The sequence below is a fragment of the Aquila chrysaetos genome, chromosome 16, assembly GCF_900496995.4.
Source record: "Aquila chrysaetos chrysaetos chromosome 16, bAquChr1.4, whole genome shotgun sequence".
Lineage (NCBI taxonomy): Eukaryota > Metazoa > Chordata > Aves > Accipitriformes > Accipitridae > Aquila > Aquila chrysaetos.
In genome coordinates this window covers 20,219,465-20,238,148 of record NC_044019.1, presented here as the reverse complement: position 1 = coordinate 20,238,148, position 18,684 = coordinate 20,219,465, and the positions used below count along the sequence as shown (strand labels likewise).

Here is an 18,684-nt window from a genome sequence, read left to right as displayed (position 1 = left end):
AGATCTGTCTTCTTATTTTCTGTCTATCAAAAGGCTGCCTCTACTGGTATATGAAAGCACATTGCAGAGGATGTGCTTATAAAAATTAACTGTTTGTATATGCAATTGCATTGATTGGTTCCTTTAACCCATTTTAAAAGAACATGTTTTTAACAAAAAATTTGGGCTTACTTTCTATGGAACAAATTACCCATTATCAACACATACTATTGTCCAGGTATTCTGACCTGCTGGAATTTGGGAGCTCAGGTCACTCTGCAGCCATGATCAAGAAGCTATAGTTAAGAAATTTTGACTTGTATTCACATCAACACCTCAAGACACTTGGCTGGCTTCGTGGTTGCACCAGGAAAGAGATCGATGCAAGTACCTGTGGCACCGGGGCCTGCCTTCTGTTCGCGAGGTTCTCCGTTGCAGAGCATCAAGAGCTCGTATCGATGCAGAGTAGGTACAGAGAGTAGGTATTTTAGTGAGCCACTAATGGAACTGGCCAAATGCTAAAAGTGAGCACAGATGACCATCAAAAACATGGCAAAACATGCACACTGAAAAAAACCTTCCTTCTGAAATAGTGAGCACCTTTCCTCACTGCTCCCGAAGCCCATGCCTGCCTGTAAACTGCTCAGCCTTGCCTATAGTGCTCGCCTGCACTTTGATTCACAGTTGCAGTGTAGACTTAGATCAGATACTGCTCTGGAAAACACATTGCTCTAATTCTTGTGAAAGCAGAGTGAATTGAGAAGCAGCTGGATTTTTGAGGAACACTTTCTGTGCTGCAGATCTCTGATTTTTGTAAGGAGAAACAGGTAAAGGCTGACCCTGCTCTCGTTACGAAGCAGAGAACATCACTGGCATCAGATGTGTACTGCTACCACATGGGAATACAGACAAATAGGCTTAGAAAAACTGAGACATCTGGAAGGATGGAGTAAAAACTGTACAGAAAATACAGTATGTAACAGTACAAATGGCTAACGTAAAAGCAGCTCCAGGATGCAGCCAAAAATCTTCACTTGGGACTGCACTCAACCCAGCTATTCACACTGGCCCTGCCCAGTTGCTGAAAATTGCCAGCCAGGTGTGCAGTAAATGAAAATTACTGTCCAGTAAAAGGTAAACAGTTTAGAGCACTGCCCTTTAGCCCCACTGTCTTTCATAGAAGTAAGACAGATACATGATTGCCCCTTTTCCACCCACAGAAACAAAAATTTCATACAAAAGTGGTTCCCAAGGAGTGAGAAAGAAGTAAAGCCAAGATAATGAATAATAATCCCTTCTTATTCTGCAACTTGGCAACTTACCTGAACTGTTTATTACCCAGCTTCTCCGAAAGTAAGCTGTGAGATAAGGGTTCTCAATGTTACGCTGTTAAATGCAGAGGTACATTATTAAAGCCCTTCAAACTCTCCAAGTGAAAAGTAGTTTGTATTACACTTGTGTATTTTTTCTTACGATGTCAGTTCTCTAGATGACTCTGTCCTCTACTGAAGCCATCCTCAAGGTAGGGGAATGTTGGTCTACCTTTCCAATTGTTCCTCACCTTCACACATCCTTGGCATTAGGCAGTCTCCAGTTCTCACCTTGTAATCTTCTGGCTTGTTCTGACAACTCCCAATTTCTCATTTCTTTCAATGCTGGACCATTTACTTGATTCGGTTCTTTGAAAAAGTGACATTTTTGCAGACCTCTGATGTATATCTTCCTTCTCCTTCAGGGAATCCAAGACAAATTGCTTTATTCTGAAGGTCTTCTTTCACTATTGCATCCCAGTTCCTCTGCTTTTTAATCAAATGGAGAGGTTGTGCTCTGCCTCCACTGCCAGGCTTGCTTACCAGTAAATATTTCAAAAATATCGAGAACCACCATTCTGCTTTCTCCCAGATTGCCTTTTATGCACGGGAGGAATTTCTTTAATGAATTTCCGTTCCGAAACTCTTTGCTATAATTCCAAACAGCTGCTGTGCTGTCCCCACTGTTAATGAGCTTTGTCTTCATATGACTGGAAGAAGGACAGAAAGGGCCACGCTGGCTAAAATTGTTTAAAATGGGTTTTCAGCATGCAAAACAAACTGAACAGCTCCTGTGTGAAACTGATGGTAGTGTCACTCACCCCTCTGCAGAAATTTAATCTGTCTGGCTAGTGAGAATGAGACTCACAGCAGGGGCAGAAGGTATTGACTTTTCCACTTTTTTGAAAAATATTCTTTCTTTTTTTTTTTTTTCAAATTGGCTGAGGCTGTTTCATCTGAATTGTCCTTCTTAAATAATTGTCCTAGTAGGAGCAGTACATTTCAACCTCATGCCATCCTTTGAAAATTCAGGCTAGCTGTTAGCTAGAGAGATGCAGCCTGACATTCTGAACCTACACGTAGTGTGAAAAATTGCTTTGATCAGGTTGTGTTTATAATTTGAGGCAGTAAAATAGAATTCTTACTAATTGTGTTTAGGGCATGATGTGTTATGTAATCCACAGAGAAACTCATTTCAAAAACACTGTAACCATAAAAACAGCTGTTCCACTGAGTCATTTTCCCAACGTGCAACTTAAACCAAAGCAAAACAGAGAAAAAGCCTCTCCCAGTTGTAACTTATTTGTGCTGATATGCTTATGGAGTAGGATAATGCTAGGAATGTGGGGGAAAACAACAGAAAACTCATCTCCACATTCCTTTTTATAGCAGAAGTTTGGAAACAGAAAAAAAAAGCCTTTGGAGTTAAAAACCAGAAAAATCTCAGCTTCAAAGAGATATTGGTACCTAAACTAAATTATGAATAGCAAGCCATGTATTGATAGTCCAAAATAATTTGCAAACATGAGTCTAAGATTAGAAGGGAATTAAAATAATGAAACAAGATACTTCATTTGAATAACTAAAAAAAACCCATGTTGTGCACATGCATGTGCGCATATTTTCATGGTGTTTAAGTATAATACAGCCTCTGGAAGAGAAGATAGTAAGAGCTGGCAAAGGAGGTGGAGGAAAGTGCACTACATAAAAGGAGAATAAAAGACAAAATGTACTGCAGGCGCTGCTCTTGCATCGGTAGAAAGCTGGGTGAACAAATGAACAGCCCTTTTGTTACTTAGAATGACCCTTCATCCCACCCAGGTTATGGAGAGAAAACACAAACTAAGTTCTGTCAAGACAAGCCTTATAATGAATTCCAAACAAGGTTAATTTTTTTCGGGGGGGGGGGGGAGAAGAGAACATTTAATGTGTTTCTATTACATGTCTGTTGCAGGGACCAGAATTTAATTTTTGTAGATCTGCAATCCAGAGATGATTACTTCACATATTGTATGCCTTGGAGATGCAGAGCTCCAAAGAGCACAAAGATGTGACATGCATGTGTTTTTCTTGTTTGCAGATATCTCAATAAGCTTGCTCTCCTTAGTTGTCACAGCCTGTGGTCTTGCTCTGTTTGGTGTCTCTCTGTTCGTATCCTGGAAGCTTTGTTGGATCCCTTGGCGAGAGCGTGGTCTGCCATTTGGGAACAAAGACAACAAACAAGAATCACTGAACTACACAGATACGGAGACCAATGACCATGACTACAGTGAGGATTATCTGGGTCAGCCTACAGCCTATCCGGAGTCCTCCATGAAGATCAGCCACACCTCCCCTGATATTCCGTTAGATGCTCAGGCGGGAACGAAGGAGAACTGCGTACACAATGTGCGAATGCATCGTCAGATCACTGAACCAACCTCTTCTGCTCGGTCAGTAACTCCAATTTCTCTCTGACATTAATGAATACAGATACAGTCAAAAGAGCACAGCTTGATTATCCAGTACAATAATCCATTAAAAATGCATAATTTACTTGCCACATTCTTTTTAAAAAAAAAATAATGCACAAAAGTTATTCTTCGAGGTGCACAAACCTCTTAGGTTAAAAGGACAGGATCACAATGCTATTCCACTCGTCTATCAAATACTGTCTCATTTGTGCTTCTCCCCCAGAAGCTAGGCAAGACAGAGCACTGTGTGTCCCTTAAAGTACCAGAACAGCCTAGATTTAGCTTGTAAGGCATATTCATTTGCACTTAGCGCTGATGCCGAACACTCGGTAATATCTCCTCAAAGATTTTTAAAATGGCCAAAGAAGAAAAGTAGGGCAAGCTAATGAAGCACTTGCAAGAGTTAGAAATGGGATTAAAAATCATAGATTTTAGCCACAATTATGACCGTGGGGGGAAAAGTGAGTGAACAAGAATCAGTGATGTCTCCGGGGAACTGGAGAACCAGTACAGGAGGGAAGAGGAAAGAGGGAGGGTAGGAGTGCATGCAGGGGCAGGTGATAAAAGGATTATATTTCACACAGTAAGAAGAAGGATCAGCACGTGAAGAGACAGTAAATTTCTGAGTCAGAGCACTTCAGCTGGAGAAGGTACAGCACTAGCCCAATTGCTCTTGCTAGGCTCCTTTCTGGCCATCTGGGAGAGCAAGTTTAGCCAAGGTTTGCCTGCAGGCACACCTGAACATGGGTAAGATGACAGCAGCTAGCAGCCAGTTCAGTAATTGCCAGTTGTCCAAAACGTGTCTCAGAAAGAATTTGAGAATTCCCCAGAATATTATTAATGCTATGCAGCAAAAGCTCCAGGTGCCCTTCCTCCTTAGATTAGCATAAGAATGGCTTGGGCTTATATTGTTGTAGGAACCTATGGGGAAGTCAAAGCTATAATTATGGATACTGAAGCTTGCATGCTACCACACGCAAGGTTGCATTGCAACTAAGGGCTAATAGTGCAGAAGTACAGTACAGGGCTGGTGCCTCTGTGTTTTCAAACTGCTGGGAAATAAGTATGTCCTGAGATTCATCAACAACAAAAGATTTCATATCCAACATCTAACAGCAAGAGCTCTTGTGTGTCTTCGGTATTTTGAAAGTATTGAGTCAGGTACAGGCTTTCTCTGCTACAACGGGGCAGCAATTCTGATACTTAATCAAATGACAAATGCACAGTATCACCACAGCATAGTCATCTCACAAGAAGCAGCAGCAATCCCAGTCTGTAAAAGAACTTGCCTCAGCACCCTCAGTGCATGGACAACATCTTCACTCCTGTGAATCTCTGCGGGTCTTTCTTCTGGCAACTGTTCCCAGCCTGGCTCTCTGTCCACAAGGGCATGACTTGTCCGGGTCCCACCCCTACCCTATACCATTTGCTGATACAGGCTTTGCTCTTGACTCCTCTCTTTCATCGCCCCTTACTTTTGCCCAGCTCTTCTCCAAAAGACTCTTTCACTCCGCAGGAGGGCCCATCTTCCTTGTACTGCATCCTTTGTTTGTTTCCCTTTGTCTCTGCTGCTTTCTGGCATAACTGGGTAGCCAGCTGGGGCTTTCCTGTGTGGCCACAGAGACCAGGCACCTGCCCCTGCTACAATCCTCGCTAAGCCATCTCTCCAGTACTCTCCTTTTTATTCCTCCCCAGGGTACTCTGCACCTCCCGCTGCGATGAGGAGCTTAAGGGTTGAACGATAAAAATCTTTTTTTGTGACTTGATAATATTTTATCGTGGAAATGACTAATGTATAGCTATAAAATGTATTTATTGTGCAACAAGAGAAAAAAATTAGGATAGTATTTAAGAGGCTGTTCCTGTTTCAAGCATGCATAAACACATATTTACAAGGAATGAATGAACAATGATAGCAGAGGAATTATTGCTGATTACATTCAACATAAATAGCTTTGGACTAATCCTGTGCTAGCATTTTCCACGTGCTCTTTCTGTGTTCAACCACAGCTCGTGGTACTCCAATACACTGAATGATTGCTGCATATGAATAGGACAACAAAGTGGAATCCCACTCATATAAGATTAGGATTTTACCTAATCCAGCTTTCACATCCCACTACCCTGACAGGGTTTGCAAATTTGCTTTCTGTTACCATCTCATGAAGTGGAAATTTCAATCACAATACCTGAGTGACTCCAGGTAATAAATTTCACTGGACCGAAGCTAAAAGCAACTTTCTCTCCTCAGAGTAATGAAACTAAAGGAGCTTTTCAGCCAAAGTACCACAGAGCTTATTACACCAGGTATGAGAGAAAAAACAAAACAATTGTTGGGGTGCTCAACAAACCATTTCAGACCAGAACAGCTCACTTGTAAATGAAGTAGTTGTAGAGATCAACAAGTAATTAAAATGCAGAGATGTCAGGAATTATCCTCCTTTGTCCAGCTTTACTTTAGAACCAAAAATCAGCAAGCTCAGCTGGCATAATAGGCCAGATCCTGCTGCCACTTACATAATGTTACTCATTTCATAGGCATTAATCCAAAGGATTCAGTTGAAAATGGTAACTGATAAGAACAGCGACAGTTCTTATCATATCACATTATCCTTGCCAGTAAGGCAGATCCTTTGGATTTGCAGTGGCCATGAATTTGCATTTGTCACTTTCTTCAGCCAGGTTTGGAAAGTGCATACCACTAGCTTGAGACATAGCAACAGAAAGTTATGTGATATTAGCAGTCTAATGCTGAAGGTGAGCTCTCACAACTGTTGGGTATCATGCTTTATCACTTTATGTGACTGAAAATCTGACCCCACCATACATTACAAAAACACATCAAATGAGAACAGGATCTTTAGTGTGTGTGCACAGATTCTTATCATCTTCAACACAATCTGTTTCAATTCTTTCATTTTCACTTAAGGCATAATTCAATCCGAAGACAGCTCAACCTCTCCAACCCCGACTTCAACATCCAGCAGGTTCAGAAACAGGAGCAACTGACGGGGATTGGCCGCATTAAGCCAGAGCTATATAAACAAAGATCAGTGGACACAGACGATAGCCGGAGGAGTAATAGCAAGGCATGTGGAAGACTGAACTTTATTCTGAAATATGATTGTGATTTAGAGCAGCTGATAGTGAAGATACACAAGGCCATCAACCTGCCAGCAAAGGACTTCTCTGGAACTTCAGACCCATATGTGAAGATATATCTGCTTCCTGACAGGAAAACAAAACACCAGACTAAAGTGCACAGAAAGACCCTAAATCCAGTATTTGATGAAGTTTTTTTATTTACTGTCCCATACAATGATCTGAACACAAGGAAACTCCATTTCTCTGTGTATGACTTTGACAGATTCTCCAGGCATGACTTGATTGGCCAAGTGATAGTGGATAATTTTTTAGATTTGGCAGATTTTCCCAGGGAATGTAATATTTGGAAGGATATTGAATATGTCACCAATGTAAGTATTATAATTTTTCTTTTTGAAATTTTTTTGTTTCTGATTTTATTTCCTTAATCTGATTGTAACTGAAATTGTCTGATAAATTTATGAAGGAAAATACTCTATTCTCTCTGAAGTTTTGACCTTAATCCAAGGAAATTGACAGTACATTTTCAGTCCTCATTTCTTATTCTTTGGATATATTAAAGAATGTCTTATGCAGGAGATAGTGGATTTAGTCATTGCCGTACTGATAGGTTAGAAAAGCTAGACAATGTTTTTCTCTTAATCTTACTTAATCTAAAATTTACTTAAGGAAATACTACTTTTCTTATTTTGCCTGTCTTTCTGTGTATTGTGTAATTTGCCACATAAGTTACAGCATACTAATCAGCCAGAACTGCAGATTCAAGATTTCTTACCTAGTGATCTTCAGTCCTTCAAAGGCTATATTCTCATAAAGTGAGATAACACCACATCTATAATCCAGGCAACGGAGTTCAGACAATGCTGTTCCATGAAAGCAATGAAACACACTGAATTGGTTTAACTCTTTATTTGGCATCACTTTGGTACATAGTGAAATGGGAAACTTATAAAGCAAGTCTATATTTCTGTTATCCCAAAGTCTTTGGTATCAAATTCTGTGCAGGAATCCAATTAGTGATTAGGTACAAAATCACAAAAAATACTTTTGGAAGAGAAAGAACTTTCTTCTCAAAACATGAGCCGACCTCCTTGTAATACTATTAGAAATTAATCACGTGCATCCTATGGAGAACAGACTTTCAGTGAGAATGATACATTACAGAAATCCACAAAGGTGAAGGTACTAGTGCCAAGAGTCAGTAACTATTTCATTTGCTATGTCAAACCGTACTCAAACAGAGTGCACATTTTAGAGCCAAATAAACCAAACATCTTTAGCAGTAAGATCAAAGTGTAAGTTTGTGAGACCTCAGTTCAGGAAAGCATTTAAGCATATGTTCAGCTCAGTGTAAGAAGCCATTGAAAAGCAAAGGATGTTGAGACAAGTACTTTTGTGTATTCAGACCCTCACCTTACACCTCCGTGATCTGGTAGCATGCCCATGTTACAGACCAAATTTGATTAAATCCTTTGGGGGGGGGGGGGGGGATGGATTTGTTTTTGAAAATTGATGTTGTTCTGGTTCTAAGGCGATTTCTGAGTGTTCTTAGTCAGTGTTCCATATTCGTGTGTGGAACATGCTGTGCACCCACTGCACAATCCTCTTCCACACTAGAATGGAACTGCAGCAGCAGCACTAGCAGTTCCCTCACCCAAGGTACAGGCAGGGGCATGGATGCTCAGTGTCAGAGAAGGGTGAACCTGGCTTTTCTATGAGAAGTTACTGCTCTTCAACCACAAGGGAAAGACAGAGCAGATGACAGTCATTCCAAGTGAAAGCCTGCCTTTGTACAGCATTAAGTGTCCCAAGCTCAACTTTTCAGTTTTACAATTAACTGAAAGTTGAATGCACATGCACGCTGGAGTTGCTTTGATATGTACTAGTCCTTCTTCCATGCTTTAACTTAGGCAAAAGATTGGCTCTGGTATTTTCTTTTTAATCACTTCCCCTTCCAAATTTCAAAAGCGATGCAGCATATAGTTTGTATTCAGATTTTCTGTGATCTCTGAAATTAAATTCAGGACCGAAACATGAGTCATTTATTAATTCCTACTAATATTCATGCCTGTGTGAAGTGTAACCCTGTTTATCCAAACAGAACACATGACCTGCCATCTAGACTTGTCATTGGGTTTTCGGCTAACAGAGACCTTTTCAAAGCAAATGACTCATGGTACATAGGAGACACAATCCAATTTTGGCTAATGTGAGTTCTGAGATAAGAGTATCAGATAAATGAAAGTGTGGAGTACTCAGCTTACTAATTAACATTTCCAAAATTTCAAAGGTTAGAACTTACTCCATAAAGTTATGAGAAACCCTCCAAGCATCATTTAAGAAACCAAGTTTCAGCACATTTTCTTGTCTGTGTAGCTTAGATATCTCCCAGACTGACAGCAGAAGCTGAATCCTACAGGCTGCTCAGTGAAGCTGCTGAAGTGAATGCTCCTGTGGCTGCACTCCAGACCAGGCCAGCAGGCAGTATTAGTGAATGTCTCAAATAAATTTTAGCAAAGTTTTGAGCACTGTTGAGCAGTTTATGGTTACAAACAGAAACTGAATCAACTGGAGCAGGTTTTTAATCATTTTATCTTATCGTTTCAAATAATAATAATTACAAAACAGACAAATGCTAGGCAAGCTTACTGAAGGAAATTCACTCGATGTAGATCAACAAAGAGTGCAACTCAGGAGGGATAAGCCAAGCAAATGTACTAGAAGACGGGAAGGTCCGCACAACTACACATGACAAGTTTGTCATATTTCTGAACAGTACATTCATTTTAATTCCTTGTGCATCTTATTACACTGCATAACCAGCGATCCCAAAGGCCTTTATTTTACATTCTCCATTTTATTATGTTCTAATCCAATTTGATATATTATATATATAATTATATATATAAATATATAATATAAAAGAATGTATCAAGTCCTTCTCTGCCCAGCAAAATGGCCTACTTCAAGTGAGCACTGCAGATTATGCCTGAAATGTCAGCTTTACTGCAAACAATGCCATTAAATTGACCTATTATGCCATGTGCTTTCTTCTGTTTTCTAATAAGACTGGAAGATTTTTTTATCTAAAACCAACAGTTTGGGTTCTTTGGACTATAACATCTGCTACCATCTCAGAGTTTGAAATTTTCATAACATAGATGCATGTCAGCATAAAAGTTTTCTACACGCTCAAAAGCAATCTGCCTCCAAACACAAATCTCCAATATCAAAATGATTGTTCTTCTAATCCCAGGTCCTCTGAGCATAAAATCCCTCTCCTGTAACAGTGACACTTTTTCTAACCAGAAAACAGCAGCAGTGGGCTGTTTAATGTAAGAAATAATTAAGTGGATCAACTTTAGATGAACATGAAATGAACTAGATAAGCTGTTTGTATATCTACCGGACAGTTTACACTGGTTTCTGGCCCATCAAGAAAAATGATACTCTTTATTTTTAGGCTGGGTTTCAGTAGTTGGTATGTTTTGTTTAGTAGCCTCTCAAACATATTCAGGGTTTGGGGTGGGGTTTTTTGTTTGGTTTTTGTAATGTTCATAGACTGGTGACATGTTTTGAAGAGAAAAGAGTTGCTAATATTTCCTTGGTTGCCATCTGCAAACTCAAATGTGATCAGGCAAAAATACATGGCTTTGTCACAAAATAAAATAAACAACTATGAAGGACAGGAAGCTGTCAGTGCATTTCAGATAAAGGAGAACCTTCTCTTTCAGAAGATGCTATGTAACCACTTGCATAACTTGCACCCAGAAAGCAAAATCTTTTCTCAAGAATTGCTTGTTAAACATCACCAGGCAGCTATAGGGCACAGAGAAGGATTTCTGGGAACTGGAAACCTAGCTCTGGTTCATACTGGCTGTTTGCATTCTCAAAATGCTTGGCCTTTGTCAGTTGCTAAACAGGTGATCTTTCTAGACGAGAGGAGTATTTAAAAGTGGCCTCCACTTAAAGCAGGGGGATAATCAGAGTAAGAAAGAACAATATAAATTTGCATTCTTACCTGGGCCAGCAGTTTCCAAAATGACTACTAGGAGGCAAATTTGTGACTTTGGTCTTATAGTATATGTAGCTTTTGACATTGATGCTATCTTTTCTGCTGTCAAATATAGTTATACTTGAGATTTAGGCATGGTACAACGAAAACTGTTCTTTTTCTGAATGTCTAAGCTTATATACATACACTTTAAAAAAAAAAATCTTATTCACAACACCCCATTGGCAACTTTCTCTCATCTCACCCTGAGGTTGAACATCCCAGACTAACCTGTTTTCATGAATCTTTCTATAACATTATATTCTCAAAGGATATTTACAAGATTTGCAGTGATTATGCACCTAATATTCTATAAATCGTAGCTGCCATATTGACTGCTACCATTTATCCTTATCTTGTGGTTCCTTTGAGGCTGTTTGCTGTATCCACCTCCTGTGAATGTGTGAAGTAAATTGAAACTCTGATAAAGGTGAAAGCAGTTGGTCAGATTCAAACCATGGTTTATTCTCTATCTGCAAACAATCAAAGTACTAGAAAGGATTCAAAAGGTTACTCTGTTTCGAATATAGCTATTTTGAAGTACTTCTGCTTTTGTTTCTAGCTAAGCCTTGATGAATGTAGCATCCAGCCCCCAAACTTAAAAAAACATATATCAGGGTACAAAAGGAGAGTGAAAATATAGAAGAAAAATATTTCCAAAAGAAAGAGAGCAGAGAAGAAATTACAGAAAGAAAACCCTGGGTAATACATACAGAATTTGAGAAGTAACATGTCACAGACTTTAGAGAATGTGGATGGTTTGCTGAGAATCCAAAAGATAATCATGGAGAGTTCAAAGCTGTAAAGAAACATGAGCTATATATCAAGTTGTTTGACATCCAGAAAGAGCCAGCATATGCTAGAAGTTGCAAAGCCAAGAAAATGATTGCATCAGCTTTTAAGAATCATCAAGCTCTTTTAGGTTATAGGTAGTGGTCAAGAATAAAACAGTGTGTCAGAGAATGCTGAACTCCTTTTGCACAGAAGCAGTAAACAAAACCGTATTTTAAAAAATAAATGAATTTAAGTTGCGTGTTGGTATACATGCTAGTGGTTTGACAAAGAGAGAGTTAAAAAGTAGGATGGTTATCAGTATTTGAAATTGTGTTTTCTAAAAATGCTAATTGGTCACTGCTGCTGTTCTCAAGTTTGACCAAGAAAGAAAGATTTGAGAATTTGTATTTTTAGGCATTTATATTGTATAACTGAGGTGCAACTAGAATCGTAACATCACCGGAAGGAAGTTTCAAGTTCCCTGTTTCAGAGATGTTAATGCCAACCACAGCATGTGTGAAAGAGAGACAAAAAGAGACTAAAGTATTTCAGTCAGTTCCTTATAGAAAGCATAATAAAAGTCTAAAACTTTGAAACCTGACCAAACCTACCAGATCTTCTACAGTTCAAAACTCTAGTCTGTCCTCAAACTGAAAAAAACTTCCCCAAAGGTTGCATTGCTCTGGACCACTCCTGCTAAGAGGCTGTGAGCAATTTAATGTGTGCCAAATGCACATGCATAGGTGCAGGTCATAATCCTTAGGGCTTACACCCTCAAAACTTGAGGAAAATAAACTTCCTTCATTGAAAGAAGTAGGTAAATACTGTCCCTAATTCATGGACAGGGGAACAGACACAGACAAGAAGGATGTGGCTTGCTCAAGACATGACACTACTGAATAGCCAAAATGAGACCAGGTCCAGAATCTGCAGATTCCTGGCACCAGCCTTAATCCATTCTGTGTAGCACTGCTTATCTTCTTCGGCAGTGTAGAGATACTGCAGCTGGCAGTAAGTCAACTAAGTCCACTACTCCGCTTTTAAAAAATGTTTAGCTTGTCAAGATGTTTTAGCCAGTATATAAAATTCCTGTTTTGGCAAGTTGCTGGGTTTAGAAAAGCGATGGCATTGAGCAAGATCTCAGAAAAACATTTAAAATGTTTACAATGGTTAACAAAATTTTTGGACTCAACAGTTTGAGAAGGAACAGAAACAAATAAAATCTCTGGCTCTACATATGAATTAAAATTCAAACCATCAGTGTTAAGTGCCATGCCTACTTTTTAGGACAGTAGCAGTAAATGGGAAAGACTAGTTGATTTCTTTTGTAATACAGAAGACATATCTGGTATTAACCCTATGTTCCATTTCTTTAAAATGCATAGGCTTTGGCATCAGGAGGCAATCAGTTGTTGATGTGGACACGTACCCATTTAATTGAATTGCAAATGCAAGTTTCTCTAGAAGAGAGATTTACATACCCATATATCTTGCCCACGTTCAAGCATGCCAAAAGCTTAAGGAGCAACAACTATTTAATGGCTAGACAAATTAAGGCAGTAAACACAAGAGGTAAGATTCACCTCACTTAAATTTTAGATTTATTAAAAAAAACCCAAAAACATCCAAACTCAAAAGAATACAGGAAGCATAATTACCTTCAAGAGGCAGATCAGTGGTTGTTCATCTTCTCCTAAGTCACAAAGGTCACTCTTTGTTTCATGATTTTTTCTGACTATTCTTATGTAATCAAATGTACAGAAAAAAATAAAAGTCCATGTGTAATGAATCATTTCATAGCGAAAAAATGCTGAAAAGTCATAGATCTTTAATCTTTCAGATTTCTAAGGATACCCATAGTAAGGATGAACAAGAAATTAATTAGCCTTCAGCATCAGCACAGCAGGTATAGTAGTCACCGTACAGTGGAGAACGGCTGCAGCCAGTGTTTTTCCTATGGTTTTTACATTTTTTAATAAGCATCTATTTAAATGCGTTCATTTTAAAAACTGAGCTTTTCCTTTTGTCTTTTTGTGTTTCTTTTTTAATCTAATGATTTTGCTAATTACTTGGTAGGAGAAGATTTGTCAGAAATGACACACGTTTAAATGATGAGGAGGCAGCACTCAACATGGCTAAACAAAGGACAGATACAGTTTCATACAACTGTATGGGGTAGAGATAAAATAGTGACATGTATTGTCAGAAACCTTAAAGACAGCAGATGCCTAATTCTGTTTGGAGCAACTGGGTAACTGTAAGAATAATATTCAATAAAGCTTGGGAATGGTTGGAAGTAAAAAAAAGTCAAATGCCTCGAGGAGCAATGGTTTGAGATGTAGCTAGGCTGGTCCCGAGTCAGTGGTACAAGCACTCCAAGCTTGGCTCTAAAAATAATGGTGACTATTCAGTGCAAGTGATTATCTAACAGCCTTGTAGCTCCACAGGCATGGTCAGAAACAGGATGAATCTTGTAATATCAGTGAAGCCTCAGCTAACATTTATAGGGGTTTTGGGACTAGTTTAAGAAAATGATAGTTCAGAGAATTGTGCGTATATGTATATACCACTTGAAGTTTACAGAACCCGGGAGTATGGCCATCAGAGTTTTCAAGTGAGCTTTTTCAGTCTGGATACTTCTCTACAAAAAACATACATACAAACAAACACACAAACAAAAGAAACAAAGTCAAAACTAAAGTAGACAAAAAAAAACCCCAAAACAAAACAAAACAAAAAAACCATGTAGCAGAAATGGGACCATTTCAGTTAAAGAATTTATAAGAAAAAAAAAATTTTTAAAGTCAATATTTTGAGAAGACTGACATTTCGGAATAAGATGTTTTGATTTCTCATTTGGAATGCCCTTCTACTGCAATATTTTCAAATATTTTGAAAGTTGAAATAGGAACAAAACATCCTGTTTTTTATCAAAGCAAAATGTTTCAAGTCAAGCGAGGGATATTCTGCTTCAAAACTGAAATAACTCAAAATTCCTTATGAAAACAAAATCCTGGTTTCCACACTGGTTCTTACCCTGACCATCAATGCTGCATATTCTTGAGCTCCCTCTTTTGTCTTTATATCATACATGTTTCCCTGGTGCAACAGCCCCAGAACAGCAATAGTGTATGAAGAACATTTTCCTCCACACACTAGCTGCATGCTAAGAAAGGTTAGACCCAATCCTAAATTCCTGTTTTTCTAGATTAGTGGAAGAGTCTGTAACTATCCCTGTTCTACACATCCCCTTTCTCCTTTCTTCTCACAATCCTCTGCCAATTCGTTTTTTTTTCCAGAAATCTGTCTCTAAACAAGGCTCTCAGAGATAGCCTTCAGTGAAACAGCTCACAGTAACATACACATTGCACATAAAGCAAAAATGTGGTCCTGGTCAGCCAAGCCTGTCCTTCAATTATGCCATCCAAAATTGTTAGTGGGAGCCGCAAACACAGAAAAAATTGCTCTACTATTTTACAATTCATAGGCAGCAATTCTTCAAGATGAGCAAAGAGCACCTGCACAGCGTTAAGGCTAAAATAGCCGTATTAAGGTGATCTTGGCTGTAACCATTCTGCACGTAATTCAAGATTAGACCGTGCCATAGCCTTTTTTCTACAGGGTTGTATAACTTTCAATTTAAACATGTGTTTAGCCAGGCAGGGAAAAAAACCACTTCAAACATGCATTTAATTATTGAACAGTTTTGGGAGTGCTTACTTTGTCTTTTTTTCTACTAGAGGTCACAGAAAGCATTTCAATAGCTTGTGGACTCGTCAAAATTTCTGAAAAGTCCTACTCTTTAAATTTAGTTTCAATATTTGGAGCCAAACTTGAAAGTATTCTTCCCTCTGAACATACTGTACTTATGTGAAGCCATTTTTAGTCTTTAATCCCCACAAGATACCACAGCCATCAGGCGTCTTTCTCCACCAGACAGGGTATTTCAGAGTTTTGCAGTTTTCCTCTGTGTATAGTCTGTTTATCCAGTTCTCATGTTATTTTCCCATGGTCTTATATTTAAGCAGTAAGTGGACTATTTTGTTATTGTGTATTATTTACTTAGGGATTAACTGTAACTGTGCTCTGAACTCTTACCAAGACATACTGGATATTTGTGCAGGGGATAGCCTAGCTACTTGGGAAGCACCTCCTGCACACCATAACTGACAGGCTGCCATCCTAACATTACCTAAAATGTGTGCTCGCTGGGGTACAGTCTTGACTTCATCTTTTCTAGTACACCTGTGTCCCAGGTAAATAGGTAGAAAAATAAAGTGCCACTACCCACAGGCTCTTCTCACCAAAAGATTTCTCTGTCCCCTTTCAAACTCACTTTAGAGGATGTGTAACCTGTCTCACACTTCAACCATTCAGGATTCCAGGGTCTTTCCAGAGTCCTGTTACGGAGGACAAAACATCATCTGTACAGAAGGAAGGAATTACTGGACCATAACTGTAGTGCTTCAGAGGCATGTTTTTTATGCTTATAGGGTAAATTATAGAGCTTGCTGAAATTAAGAAAAGATGATACCATTTGCTAAATAATCACACAAGGGCTCTCTTCAGACCTCCCCACTGTCTTTGTGGGGGGAAAGCATTAGGAGTTGCAGCTGAGGTTTGAGCTGACTGGTGGAGAAGGACATATTGTGGGAACAATATATCATTCATATCTATATATCTATATCTATATCTATATATCTTCTAGCTTTTCTCCTAAAAGTCTAGGAGACTTTTAGCAGCTGATAATGTAGTTTGAAAGAAATAAAAGATCAAACAACTGAACTGACATAAATCAGAGTAGAAACTTTAAAAGACACACACACACTACATTTTGCTAAGATTTGGTTATATGGTCAACAAGTACAATACCAGATATTATATGGGCCCTAATTGTCCCTGGGAGGGCTCAGAGATGTACATGACAGCTTTTATCTCTTCAGTCCCCAGCCCTTTAGAGCATGAGGGCCACTTCTGAGGCTCTGTAGAGAACCTTGCTCAGATTATTGCAGAAAGATACATAGCTATGCTCTTCCGCTATTTCAGTTTGTAAAAAATAGATTACTTGGCAGCCAAACTATCCAAGGGAAGAGGGACAGAAAGATGTCATTCTTTCATGGCAATTGAGCTATTTTTCTGAGAGCAGGGCTAAAGAAACAATGGCAAAACTGGGGGACCTATAATCTGACTAAAAGCTTTATATCAAGATTTATTAGTCCCAAGTTTACTAACTTTTTACAGCAGAGATCTTCATTTTAACTCACTGTTTTATTCTCCTCATGCATATACATTTCTCTAAACATTCAGAAAGTTATACATGTATGAGGAACAACGTATAAAGTATAGTGTTTCCTGAAAAAATACAACAGGCCACTGCAACATCACTTTGTGCTTGCCTGGGTAGGATTAAATGACAAACACATGCAAACCTCTGAATTCTTCACTCGTCCTCACAAACACTGAAAGGCAATTTGCAATGCACACTTAAATTGTAGAATTACAGATATAATAACTTCTGTAGTTAGCCCAACTGAAGTCACTGGAAGTATTCACGTGGGTAAATGAAGCATATAGTCTTTTGCAGTGTCTGAGCCTTCCCATGGCTCCCTCACAGAGAATTAGAATGAGTATTTCACACCATGTACTTTGGTGAAGTGACAGGCTCAAATGACGAGGCTGCATTAGCAACATCTGTGTTATCATGACATTTGAGATTTGTATAGCTACATTTCTGGCACTTCATTGCTTGATTAAACACCTTGCTCTATTTACTCAAGAAACCAGTAGTCAGAAGCTACAGCTTACCTTCGTGAGTGCTTAATCATTCACTACTCCTTTCATGAGACAAACTCAACATTAAAGCTACGTACAACGTCTGGAAGAAGATTTCCAACTAGTTTTGGCATCTTGCTTGTGATAGGCAGGGAATAGAAAACAACTGATGGAGGTTTTCACAGCCGATTATACGAACTATTGGGATAAAATTCCCCACACAGATACTTGGGCCAAAACTGGCATCTTAAAAATAGCAGTTTGTCACAACATCAGAAAGCATAACCTTGTTTGCCAGGCAACCAATTACTAACAGCCACAGTACGAGTCATTGAAATCCACCGCTCCTCCTACCTAGCATTTCCTCTTCCATTTCTTGCAGTAAAATTATTTTAAAAGGAGTAGTGAATAGGAGATTAGCAATATCACACAATATCTAACATTTTCTATTCATATAGAAACTGCTACTCAAACACTATGAAAGTTAAAACAGAAGAGGAAAATAACAATTCCCCATACTGTATTTTGTATATTTGTTTTCAGAATTCATAGAACCCTTTACATGTTTTCTTTTTAAAAGCATGCTGGGGTTGTATAATTATTTTTAAAAGCCAGCTGTGGTTTAATCAACCATCTGATCTACATTACGATAACTCTTCTAAACAACCCAAACAATAAAATAAATATGTATGCAGTAAAGGGAAATAAAAGTGTGTACAAAAAAGATAGGAAGAAAACAGCAGACTTTGTTTTCAAGCCCCCTAGAGAGTTATTTATGATCATCAGGAAGAAAGGAATCACTTTAAAATAATGAAAACCTTTCAATGTCTGTACTCCACTGAGCACAGATCTTACAGTAAATGCTAATCTAACAATAAATTTCACTCTGTTGGGACCGCAACATTTTATGCAAGTAGAAATGAGTAGTACTCGGGATGAGATCTTGACTCTACTGTAAAGTCAGGGAAAGAATTCCCACTGAAGCTCAGATTTCATACATACCCTGTTGCTATAGTTTGGGAATAGTATCTTGTAAACAGTACAAAAAGCCACAAGAAATAATCTAAACAACTTGAGCGGTACATCAGAAAATTCACTAGAACAGCAGAACAACCAAATTACTGTCCTTTTATTCCTCTCTGCAAAATAAATATGTGACAATGACCTGCTCAACAAAGGTTTGAATCTTCTCCTCCTCCCCCTCCCCCAAAATTTGATGGCTAAAATATGAGTGAGC

The 18,684-nt window shown here is 38.7% G+C and overlaps 1 protein-coding gene across 5 annotated transcripts in view; it reads left to right on the top strand.

Moving 5' to 3' along the window:
- Window positions 1-18,684, top strand: part of SYT9 (synaptotagmin 9) — a 73,594-nt gene that overhangs the window by 29,744 nt on the left and 25,166 nt on the right. For all 5 annotated transcript variants that reach the window (XM_030038169.1, XM_030038170.1, XM_030038166.1 and 2 more), the window contains exons 2-3: window positions 3,370-3,721; window positions 6,672-7,218. In XM_030038169.1, the coding sequence (XP_029894029.1) occupies window positions 3,370-3,721; window positions 6,672-7,218 (899 nt within the window). The remainder of the gene's footprint in view (window positions 1-3,369; window positions 3,722-6,671; window positions 7,219-18,684) is intronic.